A 20,935-nucleotide genomic window follows, 5' to 3' on the forward strand; every position below is an offset into this window, starting at 1 on the left:
GGTCACCGAGCGTTTTCTAAGAGTTGCCAATGAGCCCTATAGTATTAGGTAAAACATACAGTTCATTCTCAGTTTAAATCCATAACAAATCTTGGGCACAATCAATTGATTGGATCTGAAGTGCCTGGGCACTGTGGGTAACAAAGCCGCCACAGCACTGCTTTGGAAGGGTCTGCCAAATGGACAGCGAAACAGGCCTGAGGCCTAATTACTGGAGACATGATGAAACTACGAGCACAGTAAGGACGAGTATGAATAAAATGTGAAATGCAGTGTAAGGAACAGAGGGAGAGGAAAAGGTCGCGCTGGTTTCATGATTTGATGGTGGTGACAATGGGATCATTCGGATTCAACACCTGAATTCATGTACATATATGGGAGTGCAACAACCTTTACTGGAGACTACTCCTACGACGGCTACCCTTTGCACTCGAACCACCGGCACCGGAAGTTGTTGGGTGACTTGTCTTGAACCTCTTCTTTTGTGGCTCTATCTGAGACGTGACTGTGCCTCCAAATCGCGGAACGAGATTGCAGCATCATCATTCTCCGGCCAACCATCCGTTCGAGCGAGTGTCATAGCAAATAATGTCTGAACGCGACTATAGTTCATGTCTTTAGGTAAATCGCCGGGTGGAGTAAATTCCGGAAATACAACGTGAAATTCAGCCGGCATATCTAGCGTTTCGGCCGGTGGAGGATTCTGCGCCTTGACCATCTGCTTCATCAGTCTACCGAGGACGTGAAGTGCGGACTGGGTGCCTTCCGGGACGTGGACTGGGAAGGTACGGGTGGATAGTATGAGCGATTTTTTCGTTGCATCACCGCCGAAGACTTCATCGCAGGCGAGGGCTCCATGTGGCGTGTAGCGAAGCACACACCAGAGCAGCACCCAAAAGAAGGACTCGAGGTCGTGTTTGGCCGTGTGGGCGACAGACGTGTTTTCGAGAAGCCCGAGAGCCATAAACGGCGACGTTTCCCAGATAGCAGTGGTTCCCATTCGCTCGACTTTGTGTTCACATTCCCTCGCGTCAGCATTAGGGAAGTTCCGATGGGCGAGTGCATGAAAGAGCTCCCAAGCCTTGGCCAGCGAGCTTGCCATAGTCGACGAGCGTGAGGGATGCTGTGGTATAGGGAAGTTGAAGCAACGCCGCTGTAAGGACACGGACATTGTCGACATTGAGCTCGATATCGGGATGCACTGACAGCATACTCGCCTCCCAGGCGATGGGAGGAGTGAAACGAGCGGCGGGCACGCGCTCAACGCAGTGCAAGACATGCAGCAACACTTTGCCGAGTGCAACTTGAATTCAACTTGGAGAGAGTCCGAGAGACAGCAAACATGACAATTACCTGTCCATGTCCATGTCTTGAACCTTGTACATGATATGATGGTTTACAACGAACATATTACATATATATAAAATTTTGATATTTCATATACGTGTATGTATGCACAAAGTTGTGCTGAAGTTACACCAATAAGGACTTACTCTCGAGCAATTTACTCGGAATTGAACCAAACGAAGCAACTTGGGGGATCAACTTGAAAGTTGCACAAAGTGAAATGGCAAGGCGGTTAAGGCTCCAACACTTTCCGTTTGACAAACTTTATAAACGGTTTTAACCCTTTTTATTTCCGTTTTATTTGTAGGGTTGAGCAAATGGTAAATAAAAGAAAACAAAAGGTTTAAAAGGTTACTCAATACTAAATAATAATCATGATAATATGATTAGAAAATATCCAATGTATGTAGCGATGGCCAGGTCCGGTTCGGGATTTCGGTTCGAACCCGAACCGGACCGGACTGAACGCGCGTTCGGCGTTCAGGTTCGGCGAATGCCGTTTCGGAACCGAACCTGGCCCTCGGCTATTTTGGGCTAAAAAGTGCCGGTTCGGGGCCGGTTCGAACCGCCGTTCGGCGTTCACGTTCGGCCAAATCCGATTTTGAACCGAACCGGCGGTCCGGCGTTCGGCCAAAAATGGCCAAGAACCGGACCGAACCGGACTTGGCCATCGCTAAATGTATATGTATAGATATCCTGTGTTCCCTCTTGAATTGTCCCATTTGGTAGTTGTATGCAATAAGTACATATATTAGACATTTATACTATAACAAAAGTTAATGACTTAGTCATTAGCAATTTACCTGCTCTCTAAATTCAAGAAACTATTCTTAGTTTCAGTAATGATTCACCTGAATATGGTTTTAGGAATAGAGATATCAATGGCATTAGTCAGCATGTCAGCATGTCTGAATTAATACTGATGATTGTCTATTATAAGGAATTTCACAGTGATTTCATGTCTCTAGACCACAGAAATACTATCCTAGAATAATTTATCATCCTGCAGCCATAGCAACATAATAATTATATCATATTTCTGTCATTTTCTACATATGAGGAAGACAAAAATATATTAATGATTTTTAAACTGTATTAAAACTATTTAAAATATTTTAAAATGTTTGTTCCTTTCTGTTTGATTTGTCTCAACCCACAAACGGAAACAAAAAGGTTGGAGCCCTAAAGGCGGTTAAAACCCCGATGAAACCTCAACAATTCTTCATCCACCATGCCCTCCTAGACATCAGTGTAGCTGTAACACATATCCGTGCTGTTGTCAAGCCAATCGGTATACCGGTCGCTTTCCGGTGCAAGCGTGAACGACCCATCCGCTGCCCAGATCACAAACCAGGCCGCCCAGTAGGTAATGGCGCTGTACGACATTTCTCGATACATCGACAAGTGGCGGAGCGGCGGGCACGAGGCGACGATGTCCATGGCCAGCAGACGCAGACGCTTTTCGTGGTCTTCGCACTCACGTTGGTCGCTGCCCCACCTGTCGACACCAGCATGGAAGGCGCGCTGGCCATATCTATCTGGATGGTCCACGTCTATCGAGCAGCGTTCGAGTCGCGGCAATTTGGAGAGCAATTCCCGTAATGGACGCTGCAGCAGTACTTGGTAAGAAAACAAACTCGAGAATTTGACTACACTCACGACGGGGTCCCAGCGGTCTTCCAGAAGCTCATTGTAATGACTCCAGCGCCGATGGATTTCGAGATGTTGGAGCAAGGGGAATTTGCTTGCAAGGTCGGATAAGAGCGCATCCTCGTCTTCCAGCGCAGCAGGCGAGTCGATGTGATACCACACGGTCAACGATGTGAGACGAGGAAATTGCAGCGGCTTAAGAAACTGGTGAAGAACGTCGGTGGTCAGAATGGACTGCCGGGTGTTGAGGGCGGCGGCCTGGAGGGGGAACCGGGTGAGGGTAAGTGTTTGTATGTCCTCAGGCAGGAAGGAGAGGATGCGTTCAGATGGGGACAACGATGCCAGTTCGAAGTGGCGGAGACGGGAGAGAAAAGTCGCGGGGTTGCGGGGCAAATGGTCTTCCGAAATGGCACAGGTCGATGCTTCGGACTCGTCTTTTGGAACGGTAAGATTGAGTTTGAGCACGGCTAGGAGCGGGAGCGCCTCAAGAATGTCCCGCATCTTCGCCTGTTGAGACCCTTCCGGGAGAATGGGCCAAAATCCTTGTACATGCAGCTCGCGTAGATTTCCCCAGTCGAGAGTGGGATCAAAGGCAATGAATAGATGCTCTCCAAGCATAATCAGGGTTTCGAGCGTTGTGTGGGCCGCAGCGAAGACGCAAGAGAAGTTTCCCGCTTCAAGTTCGACATGCTTCCGTTCTCTGCGTGTGAGACCATAGTTGTAATTAGCGACTCTAAGTGATGTACGAAGAACCACTTTCTTTAAGGCAGGTGCACTCAGATTGGGTGCTAAACGCGGCGGGAGTATGGAACGCCCTGGTTGTGGCATCACAAGGGTAATTTTCGTCAACGCCGGGGCGGTCCGCAAGGCTTCCATCAATTCGTCAGACATATCGACAGACTTGAAGGCCAACAGATCGAGGACGGGAAAGCGGGCCAGATTCTTTCGGAGCTCTGAGGCGATATCAGCTGGCGGGGTGCGCCCATATTTATCGTCTACTATTAAGCGCCTGTGCGAAGATAAGTGGCCATAAATGACCGAGGAAGGTCAAATGTCTTACCGGATGTAAGAAAACAGCTCCTCCGGCACGAATCCACGCTCGGGGTGATAATGGGGGCTCCAAGTAACACGACGGAAGATTGCTGGCTTAACGAGTGTCCGTAGTTGACGGGAAACTTTCGAAATACGAGCTCGGTCCCAATCGTTACAGAACATTGTGAGTGTGTGGAGAAGAATATCTTGTGGAAGGTCGAGAAAAGTCTTCATGGTTGGGATGCCTTCGAGTTGGGTTGTGGAGGAAGAAGGGAGGTTGTTGTATTGGGGTGTGGGTCCGTTGACAGGATCTTGATATAGAGGTGCAGCAAGCCCTTGTTCTGAAGTGGGAATTCTGTAGACATAAGCTGCGTTGATAAATACCATTTGTGCTCTAGTTCCTGTCAGTCTTTACTGCGAGCCTGTGTGTTTGCCATGTGTTGCGAAAATCACAAACGACTCGAAATCTCAAATGGTGGAATTATCTGGTGTTGCTCTCTCCGGCTGGGCGGTGAGTAGACATCCGGCTTTTGCGGTGGAAAGACGAAAGGGAAGAGAGAAAAGACGTGGTTCGCGTGCAAAGGGAACAACCGCGCTCTCAGTCCATAAACGGAAAACCGTCACGTGCCTCGAGTTGACTCTTGACCGGTTCCGCTCCCCTCCGAATGTACTGTGAGCCCGGTTGCTAACCGTTTCACGGTCTGACCTTCCGGTTCTGCCGGCTAGTATTGTCCTTACGATGTGCCAGTGTGCCCACTGGAACTTGAGGTCAATGCGACGCTGAACGATTCAGAAGTTGATTTGCTTGCTACGGCGCACACTGTATACCAGGCCCAGACCCACCTTGGCATCGAACCAAAGCATATTCGGCTAACTTGCACCAAAGAGCCTCCCAGGTGACAATCCATCCAGCAAGAGGATGGACTTCAGGTGCGGAGCATAGATAGCGCGCCTTCTGGGTCGTTGTCGACGATAGGGTGGGCTGTGGAGCTTGGTATCCCGACATACAACCAAGGAACGAGCACGGGCGACACCCTTTTGAACCGACCGTATCCCCTGATTCTCAGTACTAGTTCACGGGCCAGGCACTAACATGCAAAAGATATATTGACAATGTGCTCTGTAGTCTTCTCGCTTCAACGACTCATAAATGGCCCCCAGAACTTATCCACTACTCCATACTTGGGTCCAACAATACTCGGCTCCAAAGCAAATGCGATGATGCTCTTTCAGCGGTGCCGATCCAACTTTACGCACTAATGCCTATGGACAACAGGTATAAAAGGCATTCTGCATAGGCAGCAACGACCCATCGTTCATGATGCTAGCCAAGCTCACCGTTTACTCCGCTTTTATTGGGGCACTGTTAATTCAGGCGGCGCCGTCCGCCTTGCAGGTATCGCTCGCTACGCCCAACCAAGTCGCACATTCTTTCCCCTACCCTGATCTCGAGCTTGATGGGAATCAACAGGCCAACAAGTTCCATGGTCCTCAGAGCGGCGATTACGAAATTCTCAATGTCAAACTGGGCACAACGGCAAGGTCATTCATGCCCAGCGTTCCGCTTTATGTGCCAGAGAAAGTCTATAAGCATGATCCTGACCCGGGTCCATACGCTCAGGTGCGTGGCGCAGTATATTTGGTGCAAGGCAAATAAGTAAAGTTACACTTTTTAGTGGACTGTCCATCGAATGGGCGACAATCGATATGTTATTCAGAACAAGCAACAGAACTTGCCAACCGCCGTCAACGAGAATGTGTGCATACCGTCTTTTGTGTTGTCGCAGCTGATTTGCAACTTGACCAGAATCACATTGTGGTGTCGGAATATGTCGCAGCTATATACGCGTTCGAGGCAGTTGATGACGCTTTTTTGGTATTTTTTTCCGTGCGTCAAGTGATCTGGTTTGTTTGACAATTGGGTAGATCAAAGCCATCGGCAACGAATCCCAAGTTTGGTCTCTTCATGGCAACTTCGTTAGCATTTTAACATATCTGTGGGTCCATGGATAACATCTACTTATTAGGTTCATTCGGAGGTGGTCAACCGTACTGAGATCTCTTCGGGCCAGCTGTGGCGGTTCAGAGAGATCAAAGCTTCCTCACCATTATTCCTCCCTAAGTTCACGGCATTGTCCAACAATCAGGTGAAGACAAACGGTTTACACAAAATCGTCAATAAAAGGGACGGGAAGGGCTGTGCGTTCGCTTAGTATCGGGGACGGCATATACTCGCCCGAAGAAGACGAGGACGAGGACGGGCCTGTTGCCACCGCACTGGTTAGTACTTCGAATTTGAGCTCGAATATTGATTAATAATTCTCTGCTCAGTGGAATATTCGACCTTCCGAGTACGAGCCTGATACGTACGAAATCTGGAGTCAATTATTCAATCTGCCAACCAATGTCCTATCTGATGTAGGTCCTTTGAAATCATGGGATGTTGTTCTCGTTCTCAGTCGTCACAGAATGCCGTTACACTCTTCCCGGGCCTGGCTGCCAGATACAGCTTCAAGAGCGTTGGACGTTCCGACGCAGTGGTGGTATGTGATCACAAACACTGGCAATGAGTCCACTCGAATAAACATACGTAGATCTGTCTTGCTGAGCGAGGCATCTGGAGTTTAGACCCCTTAGCTGCAGTGCCAACCGTGAGTAAATCATCTCCTGTTGAATGGGGGGGTGCCCATGATCACTCGTAGGTTTTTGTGAAGGAATCAAGAGGCGACGACGAAACTTGGAGTGAGGAGGATTTATGGGAATTGGTCAAGGTAGATGATGGGCTCGAGGACTCGAACCAGAAGTAAATTGTGTTGAACATTTTATTACATCGCATTTGATACTTGAGACAATTCTGACCAACGTCTGAGTGATCTGATCTCGTGACCAATCACACTCCTTTCTCTTGACCATGGTCGGCCACGGCTCGAAACACTCTCCCATCTACATTTCGGACGACGAAAGCGAGGATGGCGCACCACCTCTGGTGCCTCTGCCACCTGCAAGCTTTCCCCCCCTTCCTGCACCGAGTGTCCCGCCAAGTACGCAAACTTTCGTTCCTTTCTTCGCAGGTTTGTTCACACACCCTTTAGTCCTGCGTGTTCAAAAGCGAAAGCGGGAAGACGTTGTTGATCCCAGATGGCCACTGGAGTCGAAGAAAGCGAGAAAGCGGCGACGGAAGCTCGAGAAGGCCATGGCTAGGAGCCAAGCTTATTCTCAGCCTCCCCCGTTCTCCCTTGTCCCGTTTCTACAGTCCCCTGCACCCTGGATTCCGTCTCCTGTCGATTTTGCGATGCAGTTTATGCCGTCGCTTCCGCCATTTCGTGACACTGTCCCCCCACGAATGGAAGGCGGACACGGTTGGGGTCCTGTAGCCGGCCCTTCCAATCTACACCAACAACATTCGCCAAATCTACCCCACGTCTTACCCCAGCTCCCAATTCTAGCGTCTTCCCTTCCCCCGGTCTCGCCGCCTCCCTCTCCGGTCCCCGCACCCACAAACCAGCCTCCGAAAGCACCGGTCAAAAAGCCAGCATCCCTTACAATTGGCATGAAACCAGACCTCGATAAGAACAGCAAACATGGAACCTTCATCTACTCGCCTGTCACCATCACCTCCATCACACAACAACATGCGACCTCAAATCAATACATCCCCAACCCTGCTCGCACCCTGGTCATGGAACAGCTTCCAAAAACTCACCGATCCAAAGACTTTGTCAGAACATGGAGCAAAGGCGCATGTGGAGCCCATCCCGTTTACTTCGCTGTGGATCCACAGTCGGGAAAGGCTCTTGTCGAGTTTGCGACTGCTGAGTTGGCAAGAAAGGCATGGTCCAGTCCGAAAATCAGTCCTCCTGGTCAACCCATAAAGGGCAAACCCCGCGCAGACTTGATTCGAGCATGGTGGTACCGCGTAGAAGGTGTTGGAGCTGGCGTGGGTGAGTTGGAGGAAGGTGAAATAGAAGGTGACGAAGAAGAGATTCGCGAAGCTAGTGCTCCCCCACAACCACCAGTGCCCAAGCCAGAGACGAAGAAGGAGAGAAAAGCCAGATTAGCCAAAGAAAGAGCACTCAAGATCGCCCAGTTGAAGGCTGAGACAACATCTCCCCAATCTTCGGTTCCCCCTCTTCCTCAGCATTACGACGCAGTTCCATATCCTGCCCCGACATGGCCTACCGACTGGGAAACAAACCCTCAGACGTCTTCTGTTCCAGCTACTCGTCCACTAGACCCAACCCAATGGACAACTCATTCAACCGCAGAGTGGTCCAAATTCCAATCTCCATCATTCGTCATTCCGCCTCCTCCGGCCTCCGCATCCAATTATTCCTCGAAATCAGAAATGGATGTTGATACCGATATGGAGATGGATGCCTCTCACTTGGAATCGTATCCCAACGACAATGTGTCTCGCTCTGCTCTCGCTACCGCCAACGTCGATCGTGGATCAATGACTCCGCCATTGGAGCCCCGAGCGATGAAGAACGCGCCAAAGGGACCCAGTTTCGTCAAGCGTTCACTGCTCGCACGGCAAAAAGAACTCGAAGAACGGATTGCGAAGGGCCGACTTGAGCTTGAGGCTAAAGGGATTCCTATGGAATCTGTTTCAACTCCACCTGACGCAGCATCAATGGAGGACAACTTACGCCAGCTCGTGCTCAAGAGTCAGAAGAACAGACTTAAGGCTGCACTCCCAAAGCAACCCGTTGACATTCCCCCTCCTGTATCTTCATCGACATCCTCGAGTTCTTCTCATTCGAACACACCGTCTGCTACCGTGAGCGTGTCAACTTTCTCGTTGGACGCCATGGCCGAGTCTTTCATTACCGAAACAATTCAAAGTCTGCTGCCGAACGCCATAGTAACTGCGCCTCCCCCAAAGCCAATGGGTCTCAAGGAAGAGTTGGCTGCAAAGCAACGACAGCTGGAGGAACATATTGCGGAGACCAAGTCGTTGATGGCGCAACTAGCGGCTGCGAAAAGTAAACAGGAGAAAGATCGGCTTCTCAGTATCATGCGGGAAAAAAGCAGGTGTGTTTTCGCTTTGTCAAATAGACCAACACTGAAAATGGTAGGATCATGGACGGGTCCCCAACATTTGGCACACTGGTTTCGAAAACACTGCCTCAGTCTGTTGTCGAGCCCGCTATGAAACTCCGGTGGCCCGATAGCAGAAACGACGTCTGTGTCTTGATCATCAGCGACGACGAGGAAGACGACGAGAGTGACGCCGAATCGACACTCTAAGGTATGTCATGATAACAGTCGGTTGGAGGATGCCAAGGTGGAAGGAGATGTGTCATTTCATGCATGATCTTGGATTCATCTAAAAGCAGTTTAGGGAAGGTCGCCTCGTCTGCGTCTTTCCATTCTGCTGCACTAGGTGAGTCGGCCGACGAGACAGTAAAAGACTGCTGACGGTTACAGTTCTCTGTCTCAGTCATTATCGAGAAATCCTACAGCTGGCCTCGAGAAAAGTCTTTTAATTTTCTCGAGGTTACGAGGTTTGTTCTCGTTGTACTTTCCGTATACTGTGCAGTGTGTTTGTAAAAATGCAAAAAAAAAAACCGTATCTTTCGAGAATATTCGTGAAGAGTCTGAATGAGTCGTTACCACCGTGGCACAGCCATCGTTAGTCAGCTGTAGGCGGACATGGACAAACAAGGGTAACGGCAGCGCTACAGCTTGGTCTCCGACCTCCACCATCCACCGCCTCTTTCCTCTCCATCGTAAGTCTCTTCTCTACCATCCGTAGACGGCCCAAGGCCTTCCTTGTCACTCCATTTCCCACCTGACTATGGTCTGCTCGTTCTTCTTTGTCGTCATTTGCCCTTGCTTGATTGTGTGGCGATTGCTCATCGATTTTCAGGTCGTTGCTCTTAGCTTTCTCCTCTCTCGACATGGCCTTAAAGCGCATTAACAAGGTGCGTGATCCACTGCCATCGTTGGCCTCGTGTTGTGGCTAGGAGTAAGCTCTCGCGCTGACGATTGCACCAGGAATTGATTGACCTCGGCCGCGACCCGCCCTCGTCGTGCAGCGCTGGCCCGACTGGCGAGAACATGTTCCAATGGCAGGCAACGATAATGGGTCCCGTGCGTTGCTTATCTAGCTTGCCCCTCCACCCTCGTTTCCTTTCTTCTAACTGATTGCTAATGCGCCACAAACAGGGCGAGTCGCCATATGCGGGCGGGGTCTTCTTCCTCTCCATCAGCTTCCCGACCGACTACCCGTTCAAGCCGCCCAAGGTCAGCTTCACCACCAAGATCTACCACCCCAACATCAACGCCAACGGCTCTATATGCCTGGACATCCTCCGGGACCAGTGGTCGCCAGCCCTGACCATCTCGAAAGGCACGCTTGTCACTGACTGTGGCTGTATTCGCTGACTCATGCATTCCAATCAACCAGTCCTGTTGTCGATTTGCTCGATGCTGACCGACCCCAACCCGGACGACCCGCTCGTCCCCGACATTGCGCATCTTTACAAGACAGATCGCACCCGCTACGAGGCCACCGCTCGTGAGTGGACGAGGAAGTGCGTAGTTTTTGATTCGCCGTGTCGTGTGACCACACTAACGCCGATTTGTAGGTACGCTATGTAGTCCAGTCAAGCAGCTTGTGTAGACTACCTGCGGTTGCGCTCATTACTTCACTCCTGTACTTCAAGTTGTTCAATCACCCAATCACAATCACTGTTATAAACCACCGATGCAATTCCCTCGACATTGGACTGTTGGTGATGATCAATGCACGCTTGTTTCCTTCAGACAAGTCCTCAGTACCGTCCCTTTCATTGTTGGGAGAATGGCCATGCCGGGTTTTCCATCAAACCCAAAGTAGCTTAAGCAAGCAACTCTTATCGGCCGGCCAGCAGCTTGTTCTGGCCAACTCGAATGCACGGTCTTCCGAAAACGGAAGCAGTGCTCCGAATTTGCAGTCGGAGTCGGGACCGACAAGTATATATAAGCCGCTCTGGCACAGTGGCCAAGCTACTATTGAAGCATATAGCTTGAGAAGAAGAGTGCTTGGCATTTGGCCACAGTACAACCACTTTTTTTATTCTTGGTCGAGCACGGGATTTCGCAGGGTGAGCAATTCCTTATTTGAGGCTGCTGCAGCGACCGAGCCGCCACAACGCAAGCTTGGTCAAAAACGTTTATATGCTTCTGAGCTGGTGTGTACAATCTAACTGAGATGTGTCAGCCAAGGCAACAAACCCTGAAATCGACGACTGACTCTACAGTCAACAAAGTCAAAACTCGACAAACATGCGCTGTCGGCCAATGATCCCCCGAGCCCGCATTTCCTCCAGCCTTGCGCACTCGGGGTTCACATGATAGATGTCATGGTTTTCAGGGAGTAAGGTCCTCAGATGCTGGGTGGGTATGATTTAGTCCGTGACGAAGAAATGAGCAGGGGGGTTACCGCAATACGTCCAGGCGTCGGGGGGTGTGTGCTGAGGAATTCAGGCACGTGGACGCCTTCCTTCAGTTGCATTCGCTCGAAAAACCTGCATGTTGTTGGGCACAAGTAATGTTTGGCTGGACAACATACGCTGGGGCCGCAGCGGGATCGTAGCAAGCTCTGGACATCAACCGGAGTCCGACGATATCAGCTAGAGACAGTTCAACCAAGCTTCATCGATTGCTCTTTGGTATACCTTCTGTCTCGAGTGCCCTCGAATTGGGAAGGAAGTAGAATAGTCGCGTCAGCGAAGACGATATTAGCGGGTCCACTCCCAGGAGCCACATGAAGCCAATAATTGGGAATAAGAGCTTGAGCTTGGAGAGATGCTCAGCCGAATGCCTCATAACAACATGCCCAATTTCTATGAGTGTCATTAGGATTGATAGAATAATTTGAACGGCGCACCATGTCCAATGACAGACGCTAACCCTTCTTCATTCTGGGCAATTGGCATGATCCCAGTGGAGACACAGACCAGCCCTGGCGCTGCAAACGCGTTGACGAAATCGCGGTCGTTGACGACAAGCACAACCCATTCTTTTTCCGGGGACACGTCGTGGGCTTGGGGTATTTCCGCGTGTGGCAGCCCATTCCATAGGTCGAAATTCTCGCTGCCATACTGGGGCACATCGCCATGCAGATAGCCCAGATTTGAAGCAGTGAGGATGCGTCGCGTGATTCGCCGGACTTGTTGTGTTAGTGGGTGGTTTTCAGGCAGGATGCGGTCCTGGTAGTCTCGCAGTGTTTCCTCCAATGCCTGCTTCCTCAGCTCATCCTCCTCCTCTTTAGACACCCACATGAAACGGCGGCGTTTCGTTTCTGGCGCGCTCTCGATGCTGAAACGAACATTTAGTCGTGAATTTGCAGCTTAGGATTTCACGCACTGCGAAACCCAATATGCCCCAATTGCCAAGCCTATACCGCCGCCAATGTAGAGGGCTTTATCAGAGTTCACGCGGTTTATGAGTTCAGGCCTGCGAGCATAACTTCGCGTCTGTCTCAGTCCGACGCATATTCGAGGACTTGAAATAGAACGACGCAAAGCCTGAATGGAAGGGATGAGATGAGCGGTAAAGCCAGTAAAACCCCATAAACCACACGGTCAACATCGTCAAAGGTTTGAAGTTGGGGAAGAGGTGGTTTTGGCACTCGGCATCAGTTTTTGAAGCAAGGATTGCCGGAACGCGTCAGCGAGTCGCGTTGATGAGTCAGATAGTGATGGCATCTAGCGGCCATCGAGAAAGTACTCGTTCAATTTTCAAGACATTCATTCATGATGTACATAGCAGAGTAGACAACCAAGTCAAAAAATCCGTCATGATTACTCCGATTCCCTGCGGCAGATAGCCGTTACACGCAGAGGCATACCGTCCTCAGGTTCTACACGTAGATTAGTTTCACGCCCAGCAAGTGAAAAACAAATAGCCAGACTCATGGTAATCGCCGCAGCCGAGCGTGCTATCTGTCCTTCATAGGCTGGCTCGAATTCGAAGTTGGCAATCAGAGCGCTGGGAGCACGGTCAGTAAATCTCTAATAGCTAGGACCTGTTGCTTCACAAAATCACGGCCTTCATTTCGCTGACCGCCATTGTCTTCCCAATGCACGCGTGAGGACCTGCGATAAACGGGAAGTGAGAGTATGTTGGATTGTAGTCTTTGGACATGGGCTCCAACCACCGAGATGGCCGGAAACTGCATTGGGTCAGCGCTATCCGTGCAACGGAGCAGCTACTTGCTCTTCCGCGTCTTCGCCCCATACGTGTTTCCAGGTGTTGACAACCCGAATCTGCAGCCAATTGAGTACGAAGAGTCCCCCCAAATAACTAGCATGTTATACGGGACAAGTGATTATAGTCCCTTTAGGGACTAGCACACCATCAACATAGGCCGTTTTACCGGCCTCTCGAATAGTCAGTGGCACCGGCGGCAAGACGCGCAGACTCTCATTTCTTGGAAGATTCATTAGCTGCAGACGACGACGGTTGAGACGGACGCTGGGAGTTCTTACATAACACAATCTAACCAGCTCAGGCTTTTCAATGTGCGGTAGTCCGGCCGTGGGTTGGCAGCATATACTGGGGCAATCTCTTCTCGCAATCTGTGCTGGCTTTCGGGGTCTTTTGCGAGGAGCCACAGAGTCTGTCATAATCTTAGCTCGGAAGCCCAACCAATTATACGACGAACCCATGAGATTCCGCTGGCTGTAGTTTCATGACCCGCACTGAGGAATGTCAGGATCTGGTCGATCATGGCTTTGTCCGATATAACGTCTGTCGTGGTTGGGTTGAGTTCGAGCTCAGCCTGGCGGGCCTGAACCAAAAGAGACATGATGTCCTTCTTGGTGCCGATATCGTGCGGGGACACCGACAAGTCAACGATTTTTTCTCGCAACATCTGCGCAGAAATACCGCGAATCCGGTGCATGCAGTCGACGAGCAGTTCTAGACTGCCTCCAGAAGGTAAGAAGCGCAAAATGCGCCGGTTTCTATAACCCCACTCTGACGTTGTGAATTTCGCAAAACCTGGAAGGCTCATGAAAGCCGCAAGCTGTGCGATGTTGCGAAGTGATTGGAGGCTGACCAGCTGATGGTATGCAGTAGCAAGTTCGTTGTCTGTGTCATGCAAACTGCGTGTCTTGTAACCGAATGCTGTGTCACAGATAATGTCGAGAGTCAGTTTGCCTGCTGTTCAATGGCTCAGATTAAGATGTCTTTAGAAATTGGAGACATACCCCAGGGATAAATCGGCACAATATGTTCCCCTGATGCGTTCCTGAGCTGCTCTTTGAGAATCTCGACCAAGCTACATATATCATGAATCAGTAAATTTATGAAAGGCACAAGGAATGACCATGCCTTTCAATGTGATCATAGTACATCTCCGTTTCTATAGAATTTGAGTACGGGTTTGTCGAGCAAGGATATAGAAAACCCTACGAGCCATCAAATTAGAAAGAGAGAATGCCGGATTCATCGCTTTACGCAGTTGCTTGTGCTCGTCGCCAGTGACAGTTAACAAGCCATAACCAGCAACGAGTCCCAGTATGTTTCGTAAGAAGGCAGGCTTTTGAAAACTTCAGAAAATTTGCCAATCTGAAGAACGGACACACACCCGAGGATAAGAAAGCCATTCTTGAACAAACATCTGGTGGAGCGCTTCCGGAGATATGAAAAGTATTCTCTCCTTTCCAAAGAGTCCAAAATAGCGAACAGTACGTCCATGCACCTTGGTCCACTCGCGCATTGGGATGCAGACTTCTTCTTGGATGACGGTAAGGTATTGGCCCAGAACAGGATTCTGGAGGCCAGGACCAGGTACATTCCTGAGAGGAGACAAAAACGTTGGGTAGAGAAAGATACGATAAACGAATAAAGCAGCCGTCAAGCCTAAAAAGAATGCACATTAGGTTTTACTCTTCACTTCGTGCGGAGAGTGGACGCAACCGCTAACGGTCCGGCCGGGATAGGTAGTCATAATCTCGCATGCATAGTTGAAAGCTATGACGAGAATGTTCGAGGTCGTCCGCATTCCGCTGCTCACTGTTGGACGCGAGTTGAACGTGCAAAGCCGGTATGTATACCATCAACTGCCACAGCTGCCACAGCTAGTCAGCTGACAGTGCAAATCCGCGATATCTTTGTCTCATGGATGTGGTCGGCTGGTCACTGTCCGGGTCAAGGAGACGCTGCACTGGGAGCGATGTGCATGATTTGGGAGCTGCAAGGGATCGGATTTTTTGATCATATGATGCCGTCAACATGTCATGTGATCTCACACCATCTTTGCATTCACATTCCACTCAAGTCGAACCTCTTGCTGTCGCTCAGACGTGTACTCTGGGGACCACCACTCAAGTCTCCCCGAAAATGATATTCTAGCCTCTGAGAGGCGAGCTTCCTCGCAGAATTGTTCGATACACTTCAAGAAGCAATACTGGCGTGCCGCGTATATCCAGTCGTATGAATATTCAAGTCCACTACGTCTGCTACTCTCGTCCCAACTTGGACTGCCAGAATATGGCAGATGGGCTCTTGTACGTACGTCCAAGTCGATGTTGTCTGCTATCTTTCCGCTTGACCCGGTGTTTAGCTCTACTAGCTACTGTATGCATTGGAACCGCTGATGTAGTTCGAGAACTTCAACGCGACAGGTCAAACTCCCAGCCATGCAATGCTTGCGACTAAATATAATTCATAACTGAAAGCTCGGGCCTGTGCCATTTCGTCAGAAATCTATTCCTGATTCCTTCCCTTAGTTCAAGTCAAATCTATTCAAAGCACTTCCTGGTATCCATCGCTCTCATTGGTGTCTTTTTTTACTCCAAAGGATCATCGCTCTTTTTCGGCGGTCTGCGAACCATGACACTACGAGGCTTGATTTTGACTCGTTTGCAGGGTTGTGCATCCTAGGATATGTAGCGATCAACACCGGGTCACGTAAATGAGGGTTGCTTCTGCTCCTATGCGGCGGGGTATTATCCTCGTAGTCGACGAGCTAACGCCCTGATCATGATATGTCAATAATTACGACCGGGCCTTGGCGCGAAGTTGGTTCATTTTGCGGCTCGGCGGAATGGGTGTTGTTCATGGTGCTTGATGGCGATTCATATACCGCCAAGTTGGCCCCTGCTTTCCAAACCGGCTACGATTCTCATTTGGCTGTTATCTCAGACTGACCGGACGCCCGCGACAATTCTTTCAACATCACATGGATATGAATGGTGGGACGCCTCCTCCTCCTCCCTTCAACTCCAATTGTGGCGCAATTGGCCAACACGCCACCCCAGAGCAGCAATCGAGGCTGATTTACCCCCTTACGACAAAGTAGCGACGGATGGGTCAATCCGGCCCGGCAATGGATCACAACTTTCTGATTGACTTTGATGCGAGATCGGGTTTGCTTACAGTCGTTGAACGCCTTGACCAACCTCAGTATCGATCGTGTAAAGCCATGCTTAGGCCTTGTTTAACTGTAGGTACCCCTATATCTTCCTCTTCCCCCGTCTTGATAGGCTGACAGTGGCGAACGAGATCTTCAATCAACACTCTTATATTTGTCAAGGCGACTCTGATGCGATGGAAAGCCTACTCTGCTACATACATCCCCATTCCCGAGCCGCATAATAACGGGTCATCTGCTCCTGAAATGGCTCCCCGGAGCTGTGATGTCGATTTGTCCAGGTCCGAAACGTTCTTGATCCAACCTTTCGGAGAAACTGGTTATATGTACCCACAACGAGACACTACTACCCGGCCCATTCAAAATGCAAAAGATGACGTTTCGTCTCTTCGCGACCTCCATCAGGACGGGCGCAAACGATGATGCGGCGACCGCCTCCAACTTCGCTAGACTTCCAGGCTGTCAGTGCGCGGTCCTGAAAGATAACAACGGCTATCTAGTGTCAGTCGCAAGCAACTGCGGTCGTAGTCTCAAAGATGTACGATCTCCATCGGAATTGTTCGGGCTAAATATGCAATTGTTTATACCCAAGGTTGGCTTCTTCGTCCTCCTGCCGTGTCATTAGTTGAACAATTCAGGCTTAGCTCTCCCTCCTCTTGTTCTAGAACCATTGGCCGATGGCTGCAATGAGAAGGGCGCCTGTCGGACATTCATTTGAGACTCAGCAGACACAGCCGACTGGAACGGTCTCGTAAACACTGGTGGGACAGCCAAACCGGCTGAAACAGCCTGAGAGCGGCAGCAGATCTAGAGGATCTTATAGGTAAGATGCTCGCCTAGATTTATTTTCTGCAGGTGATCATTCTCATAAACTAAGCAAATGCGGTCTTCAAGTATAAGACTAGGATAGTGGTTGTCCGACTTGTGCCGTTGACAGCTCCCGCAAGAGTATGTCTTCTTTCAGTCTCCGCTATGTCGAATATCCGGCCTCCCCACAGCGCGAATTTGCCTGCGATCTCTGTCCTCTTTCTTTCGATCGCCACCACGATTTGAAACGCCACATCGAAACTCATAGCGGAGAAAAACCTCATATATGCGAATGTGGGAAGGCATTCACCAGGAAAGATGCTTTGAAGCGCCACAAGGCGAGTGACCGATTTTTTTTTCTCATTTCTATCCGCTAAATAAAAATTCAGACAACATTTCCGTTCTGTCCACCTCAAGCCCATGGTTCTCTACATCCCGCATCCTCATCCTCCTCCCAAATTCCACATTCGTATGGTCATTCCCAGCCTTCCACCGTACAACACCCAGCGTACGGCCACCATAGCCCACAATTTACTGGTCACATACCCGCGAATCCAAGCGGGTGGTCAAACCCTTACGGCGCTCCCCCATCGCTTCAGTATGGGGATATCACATCTGGCGCAAACTATAGCCAAGGTCCGCAGTATCCTGGGTCTACCTCGCCATCACAGGCACCCTTCGTTCCCCCTCCTCTGTACGGCGGTGATTACCCTGCCTCGCCCACCCGCCCCTACGCCTGTGATATTTGCCCGCTCTCCTTTGATCGGCACCACGATCTGAAGCGTCACCGCATCACCCACGCTGGCGAGCGGCCCCACATTTGCAACGGCTGCGACAAGACTTTCACGCGCAAAGATGCGCTTAAGCGACATCAAGTGAATTTTCTTCCATCTATCATCTCTCACGCTCACTCTAATTTCTTTTCCCTTTAGATGGCCAAAGAATGCGGCAGACCTGGCCAGTAACTCCAGCGATTTCACCGGTGCTCAATTTATTATTATTATTACTGTACCCCCACAATTTCATCGTAGCTTGGAATGATAAAACGGAAGCTAAGTTAGGAAACTGGCGGCTATTGAAGGCTACCCGATCACGAATATACCTTCTACAAGAGATCTATGACCCTAGTGCGTAGCAGGAAAAACAGAGATTGACGAGTAGTAACCGGGAAACGTTGGTGATCTGAATGATGATGCGATCATCATCTCGGCCTTTTGGTTCGGCCTTGGTTCGGCCAGCAACGCTCACCGGTCTCTCAACCACAGTATCAAGGCGCTGTACCAGTTACACCACAAACTCGTCGGGTATCAATGCAGGCGGTTGGGAGCGCAACCAAAAGCTCAGCAATAACACCAGGGGCAATGCTAGCGTCAGTTGGCTAATGGCAGACCTAGCGGCAGTTGGGCAAAGACAAAGGTTTCTTTGTTTTTAACAAAGCAAAAAAATTGCCTTGCAAACTGCCAGCAAACTGCCATATGCTATCTGCCGCTAGCTTTGCCCCTGGTGTAACAGAGCAAGTCATTTTCTTGTCTTGAATCATGGTCGCTTGTCCTCGCTTGCTGCTGGCTCGTGTCCCTGTGCCTCGTTTTGCGTGAGTGTGTCCCCGCTTCCTGCGTGCCATACTTTTAACTCCCCATTTGTAGAATATCGTATGAACGATGAGGCTCGTCTAATGCATCAAGTCAACAACCACGACATCCTTTTTGACGGACCATTGTTGGCAATGCTTCCCTATGCGTCCCTCGTCAACTATGACCATACCAAGCGCATTAGCCAGGACTTGGAGCGGTTTCACGCCGCACTCTCGGACAGGGCGAACCCTGAGGCTGATACAAACGACGACAAGGACTTGAATCGAATGAATCACACAACACAGTCCAACTTGACGGTCCGTTATGTTGACTCGATTTGGGTGCTTATGGGAACTAGTTTTTAGAGCACATATCCCTTCATAGCCCTCGAGCTTCTCCGCCACGAAGGTTCCACCATCCACAGCGTTAAACACGATCTCGAGTCTTTCTTTTGGGTTCTTCTTTGGTGTGTGCTTCGCCACACCCTACACAACCACCCCTCGAGAGCTCTCGCCTGTGATGCTGTCTTTTCTGACAATCCAACGAACAAATGGGGCATCTTAGGCCATGGATTCCCCGTCCGCACTGTCGAAGGCCCGCGATCCGCGCTTTACGATCTTGGTCGTCTGATGATGTACATGGTCAAGAGGCAGAATCCTCCATCGGGCCCAGCACAACCCACGCCGCAACATTTACTTGCTGCGGGATACGGATATCTAGACGACTCACCCCCGCGCGAGGACATGACACATGCCTCACTCCTGAAAGCGTTTGCTCTACAAGTTCCCCGAGCGGACGAGTGGCCGGAGAATGACGCCGCAATTCCCTTTCTGGAATCGGCGGCAAAGTTTGCGTTCCGGAGTTCGGCAACATTGAACGGCCAAGTCACACAAGACGATGAAGACGAAGACGCCAGTGCATCGACCTGCTCTATGGGGAGCTGGGACACTCGGGCGAAGTCCCGGTGGTCGGAGCATCGATGTTCCGAGGAGTTTTTTCAGCCGTCACCCGGCACGTGTAACGCGTAACGGGGTGTTGTTTACTGCGTTCATGTTTCCTGTCTCTACCAAGTTGTTGCGCACGGCATGCGATCGGGTGAGTAATCAAGTCGGCAAAATGTGCCTGCTACTAGCCTACATTGAGCGGCGTGTGCCCGTCGCTCAATGCTCATCTCACTCCTCCCAACCATAAAATACCGTATGGCTTGTGAGGCGAGTATTCCGTCAGTGCAGCCTGATACTAGTATCGAGCGCAAGCTCAACATGGACAATGTCCGCATCCTTACAACGTTACTTCCCCATGTTGCGTCCCTCGTCGATCACAATCATGACAATGTCAAGCGCGCTGGCCAAGGCTTGGAGCTCTTTCATGCACTCGCTGACGCGAGGGAATGTGAACACAAAGTCGGGCAAACGGGGACCACTGCTATCTGGGGCATGTCGCCGTTTATGGCTCTTGCGCTTCTCCAAAACACGTCTATCGTCCACACGGCCAAACACGACCTCGAGTCCTTCTTTTGGGTGCTGCTCTGGTGTGTGCTTCGTTACACCCCACATGTACACCCCTCCGGAGCCCTCGCCTGCGATGAAATCTTCGGCGGTAATGTGACGGGCAAATCAATCATATTCAACCGCACCTTCCCAGTCCATGACCCTGAAGGCACCCAGCCCGCACTTCTCATCCTCGGTGACATGATGAAGAGGATGGTCAGGGTGCAGAATCCTCCACTTGACGTGATACCAGGACGGCCAAACGCACGGGCTAGTATGTATCAGCACATCTCTCAACCCCCTATGCCTGTGGACATGACCTACAGTGTCCTTGAGCCGTTATTTGCGGATGCACTCGCTGATACGGATGGTTGGCCGGAGAATGATGATGCTGCAATCTCATTCCGCGATTTGGAGGCACATTTACGTCTCAGAGATGGTACGACCGGATTGGCTCCAGAGCCACCAAAGAAGAAGTCCAAGTCACGGTAGTTCAGCCCCAGCAACTTCCAGTGCCAGTGGTTCGAGTGCAATGGGTAGCCGTCGTAGGAGTAGTCGCCGGTAAAGGTTGTTTGATACATGTAATTTACATAGATGAATTCAAGTTTTGAATCTATTTTGTGCAACTTGATCCCCCAAGTTTTAAATTGAATTTCTTCTTCTGGTTG

General features: G+C 50.3%; 8 protein-coding genes across 8 annotated transcripts; 5 read left to right on the forward strand and 3 right to left on the reverse strand.

Moving 5' to 3' along the window:
• Window positions 1-490: 490 nt before the first annotated feature.
• Window positions 491-1,383, reverse strand: MIND_00167900 (uncharacterized protein; the record flags this gene model as incomplete). The annotated part of the gene is made up of 1 exon (XM_037358601.1): window positions 491-1,383. Exon 1 carries the CDS (start codon window positions 1,277-1,279, stop codon window positions 491-493), a length of 789 nt encoding a protein of 262 aa, XP_037226511.1. The 5' UTR covers window positions 1,280-1,383.
• Window positions 1,384-2,586: 1,203 nt separating this feature from the next.
• On the reverse strand, window positions 2,587-4,893 carry MIND_00168000 (uncharacterized protein; the record flags this gene model as incomplete). The annotated part of the gene is made up of 6 exons (XM_037358602.1): window positions 2,587-2,955; window positions 3,007-4,006; window positions 4,058-4,364; window positions 4,414-4,423; window positions 4,768-4,809; window positions 4,858-4,893. 6 exons carry the CDS (start codon window positions 4,891-4,893, stop codon window positions 2,587-2,589), a joined length of 1,764 nt encoding a protein of 587 aa, XP_037226512.1.
• A 454-nt stretch (window positions 4,894-5,347) lies between these two features.
• On the forward strand, window positions 5,348-6,836 carry MIND_00168100 (uncharacterized protein; the record flags this gene model as incomplete). Its single annotated transcript, XM_037358603.1, has 11 exons — window positions 5,348-5,449; window positions 5,501-5,650; window positions 5,706-5,786; window positions 5,837-5,905; window positions 5,956-6,006; window positions 6,057-6,228; window positions 6,275-6,309; window positions 6,361-6,447; window positions 6,498-6,572; window positions 6,624-6,680; window positions 6,732-6,836. The coding sequence occupies 11 exons, from the start codon at window positions 5,348-5,350 to the stop codon at window positions 6,834-6,836; spliced, it is 984 nt and encodes a 327-aa protein (XP_037226513.1).
• Window positions 6,837-6,940: 104 nt separating this feature from the next.
• MIND_00168200 (Fecal droplet protein) lies at window positions 6,941-9,279 on the forward strand (the record flags this gene model as incomplete). The annotated part of the gene is made up of 3 exons (XM_037358604.1): window positions 6,941-7,070; window positions 7,122-9,063; window positions 9,108-9,279. The coding sequence occupies 3 exons, from the start codon at window positions 6,941-6,943 to the stop codon at window positions 9,277-9,279; spliced, it is 2,244 nt and encodes a 747-aa protein (XP_037226514.1).
• A 432-nt stretch (window positions 9,280-9,711) lies between these two features.
• Window positions 9,712-11,652, forward strand: MIND_00168300 (Fecal droplet protein; the record flags this gene model as incomplete). The annotated part of the gene is made up of 10 exons (XM_037358605.1): window positions 9,712-9,956; window positions 10,030-10,125; window positions 10,201-10,408; window positions 10,577-10,589; window positions 10,636-10,651; window positions 10,955-10,969; window positions 11,001-11,013; window positions 11,346-11,360; window positions 11,390-11,412; window positions 11,503-11,652. Exons 1-10 carry the CDS (start codon window positions 9,933-9,935, stop codon window positions 11,650-11,652), a joined length of 573 nt encoding a protein of 190 aa, XP_037226515.1. The 5' UTR covers window positions 9,712-9,932.
• Window positions 11,190-15,028, reverse strand: MIND_00168400 (uncharacterized protein; the record flags this gene model as incomplete). Its single annotated transcript, XM_037358606.1, has 12 exons — window positions 12,822-12,880; window positions 12,932-13,008; window positions 13,058-13,192; window positions 13,237-13,286; window positions 13,338-13,449; window positions 13,509-13,639; window positions 13,685-14,184; window positions 14,232-14,302; window positions 14,356-14,386; window positions 14,437-14,563; window positions 14,612-14,886; window positions 14,944-15,028. The coding sequence occupies 12 exons, from the start codon at window positions 15,026-15,028 to the stop codon at window positions 12,822-12,824; spliced, it is 1,653 nt and encodes a 550-aa protein (XP_037226516.1).
• Window positions 15,029-16,450: 1,422 nt separating this feature from the next.
• Window positions 16,451-18,171, forward strand: MIND_00168500 (uncharacterized protein; the record flags this gene model as incomplete). The annotated part of the gene is made up of 7 exons (XM_037358607.1): window positions 16,451-16,471; window positions 16,520-16,680; window positions 17,188-17,222; window positions 17,277-17,347; window positions 17,398-17,544; window positions 17,596-18,081; window positions 18,139-18,171. 7 exons carry the CDS (start codon window positions 16,451-16,453, stop codon window positions 18,169-18,171), a joined length of 954 nt encoding a protein of 317 aa, XP_037226517.1.
• Window positions 18,172-18,857: 686 nt separating this feature from the next.
• On the forward strand, window positions 18,858-19,805 carry MIND_00168600 (Pkinase-fungal domain-containing protein; the record flags this gene model as incomplete). The annotated part of the gene is made up of 2 exons (XM_037358608.1): window positions 18,858-19,094; window positions 19,143-19,805. The coding sequence occupies 2 exons, from the start codon at window positions 18,858-18,860 to the stop codon at window positions 19,803-19,805; spliced, it is 900 nt and encodes a 299-aa protein (XP_037226518.1).
• Window positions 19,806-20,935: the final 1,130 nt, after the last annotated feature.

This window comes from Mycena indigotica (assembly GCF_014461135.1).
Source record: "Mycena indigotica strain 171206Taipei chromosome Unknown Mind.scaff0001, whole genome shotgun sequence".
Lineage (NCBI taxonomy): Eukaryota > Fungi > Basidiomycota > Agaricomycetes > Agaricales > Mycenaceae > Mycena > Mycena indigotica.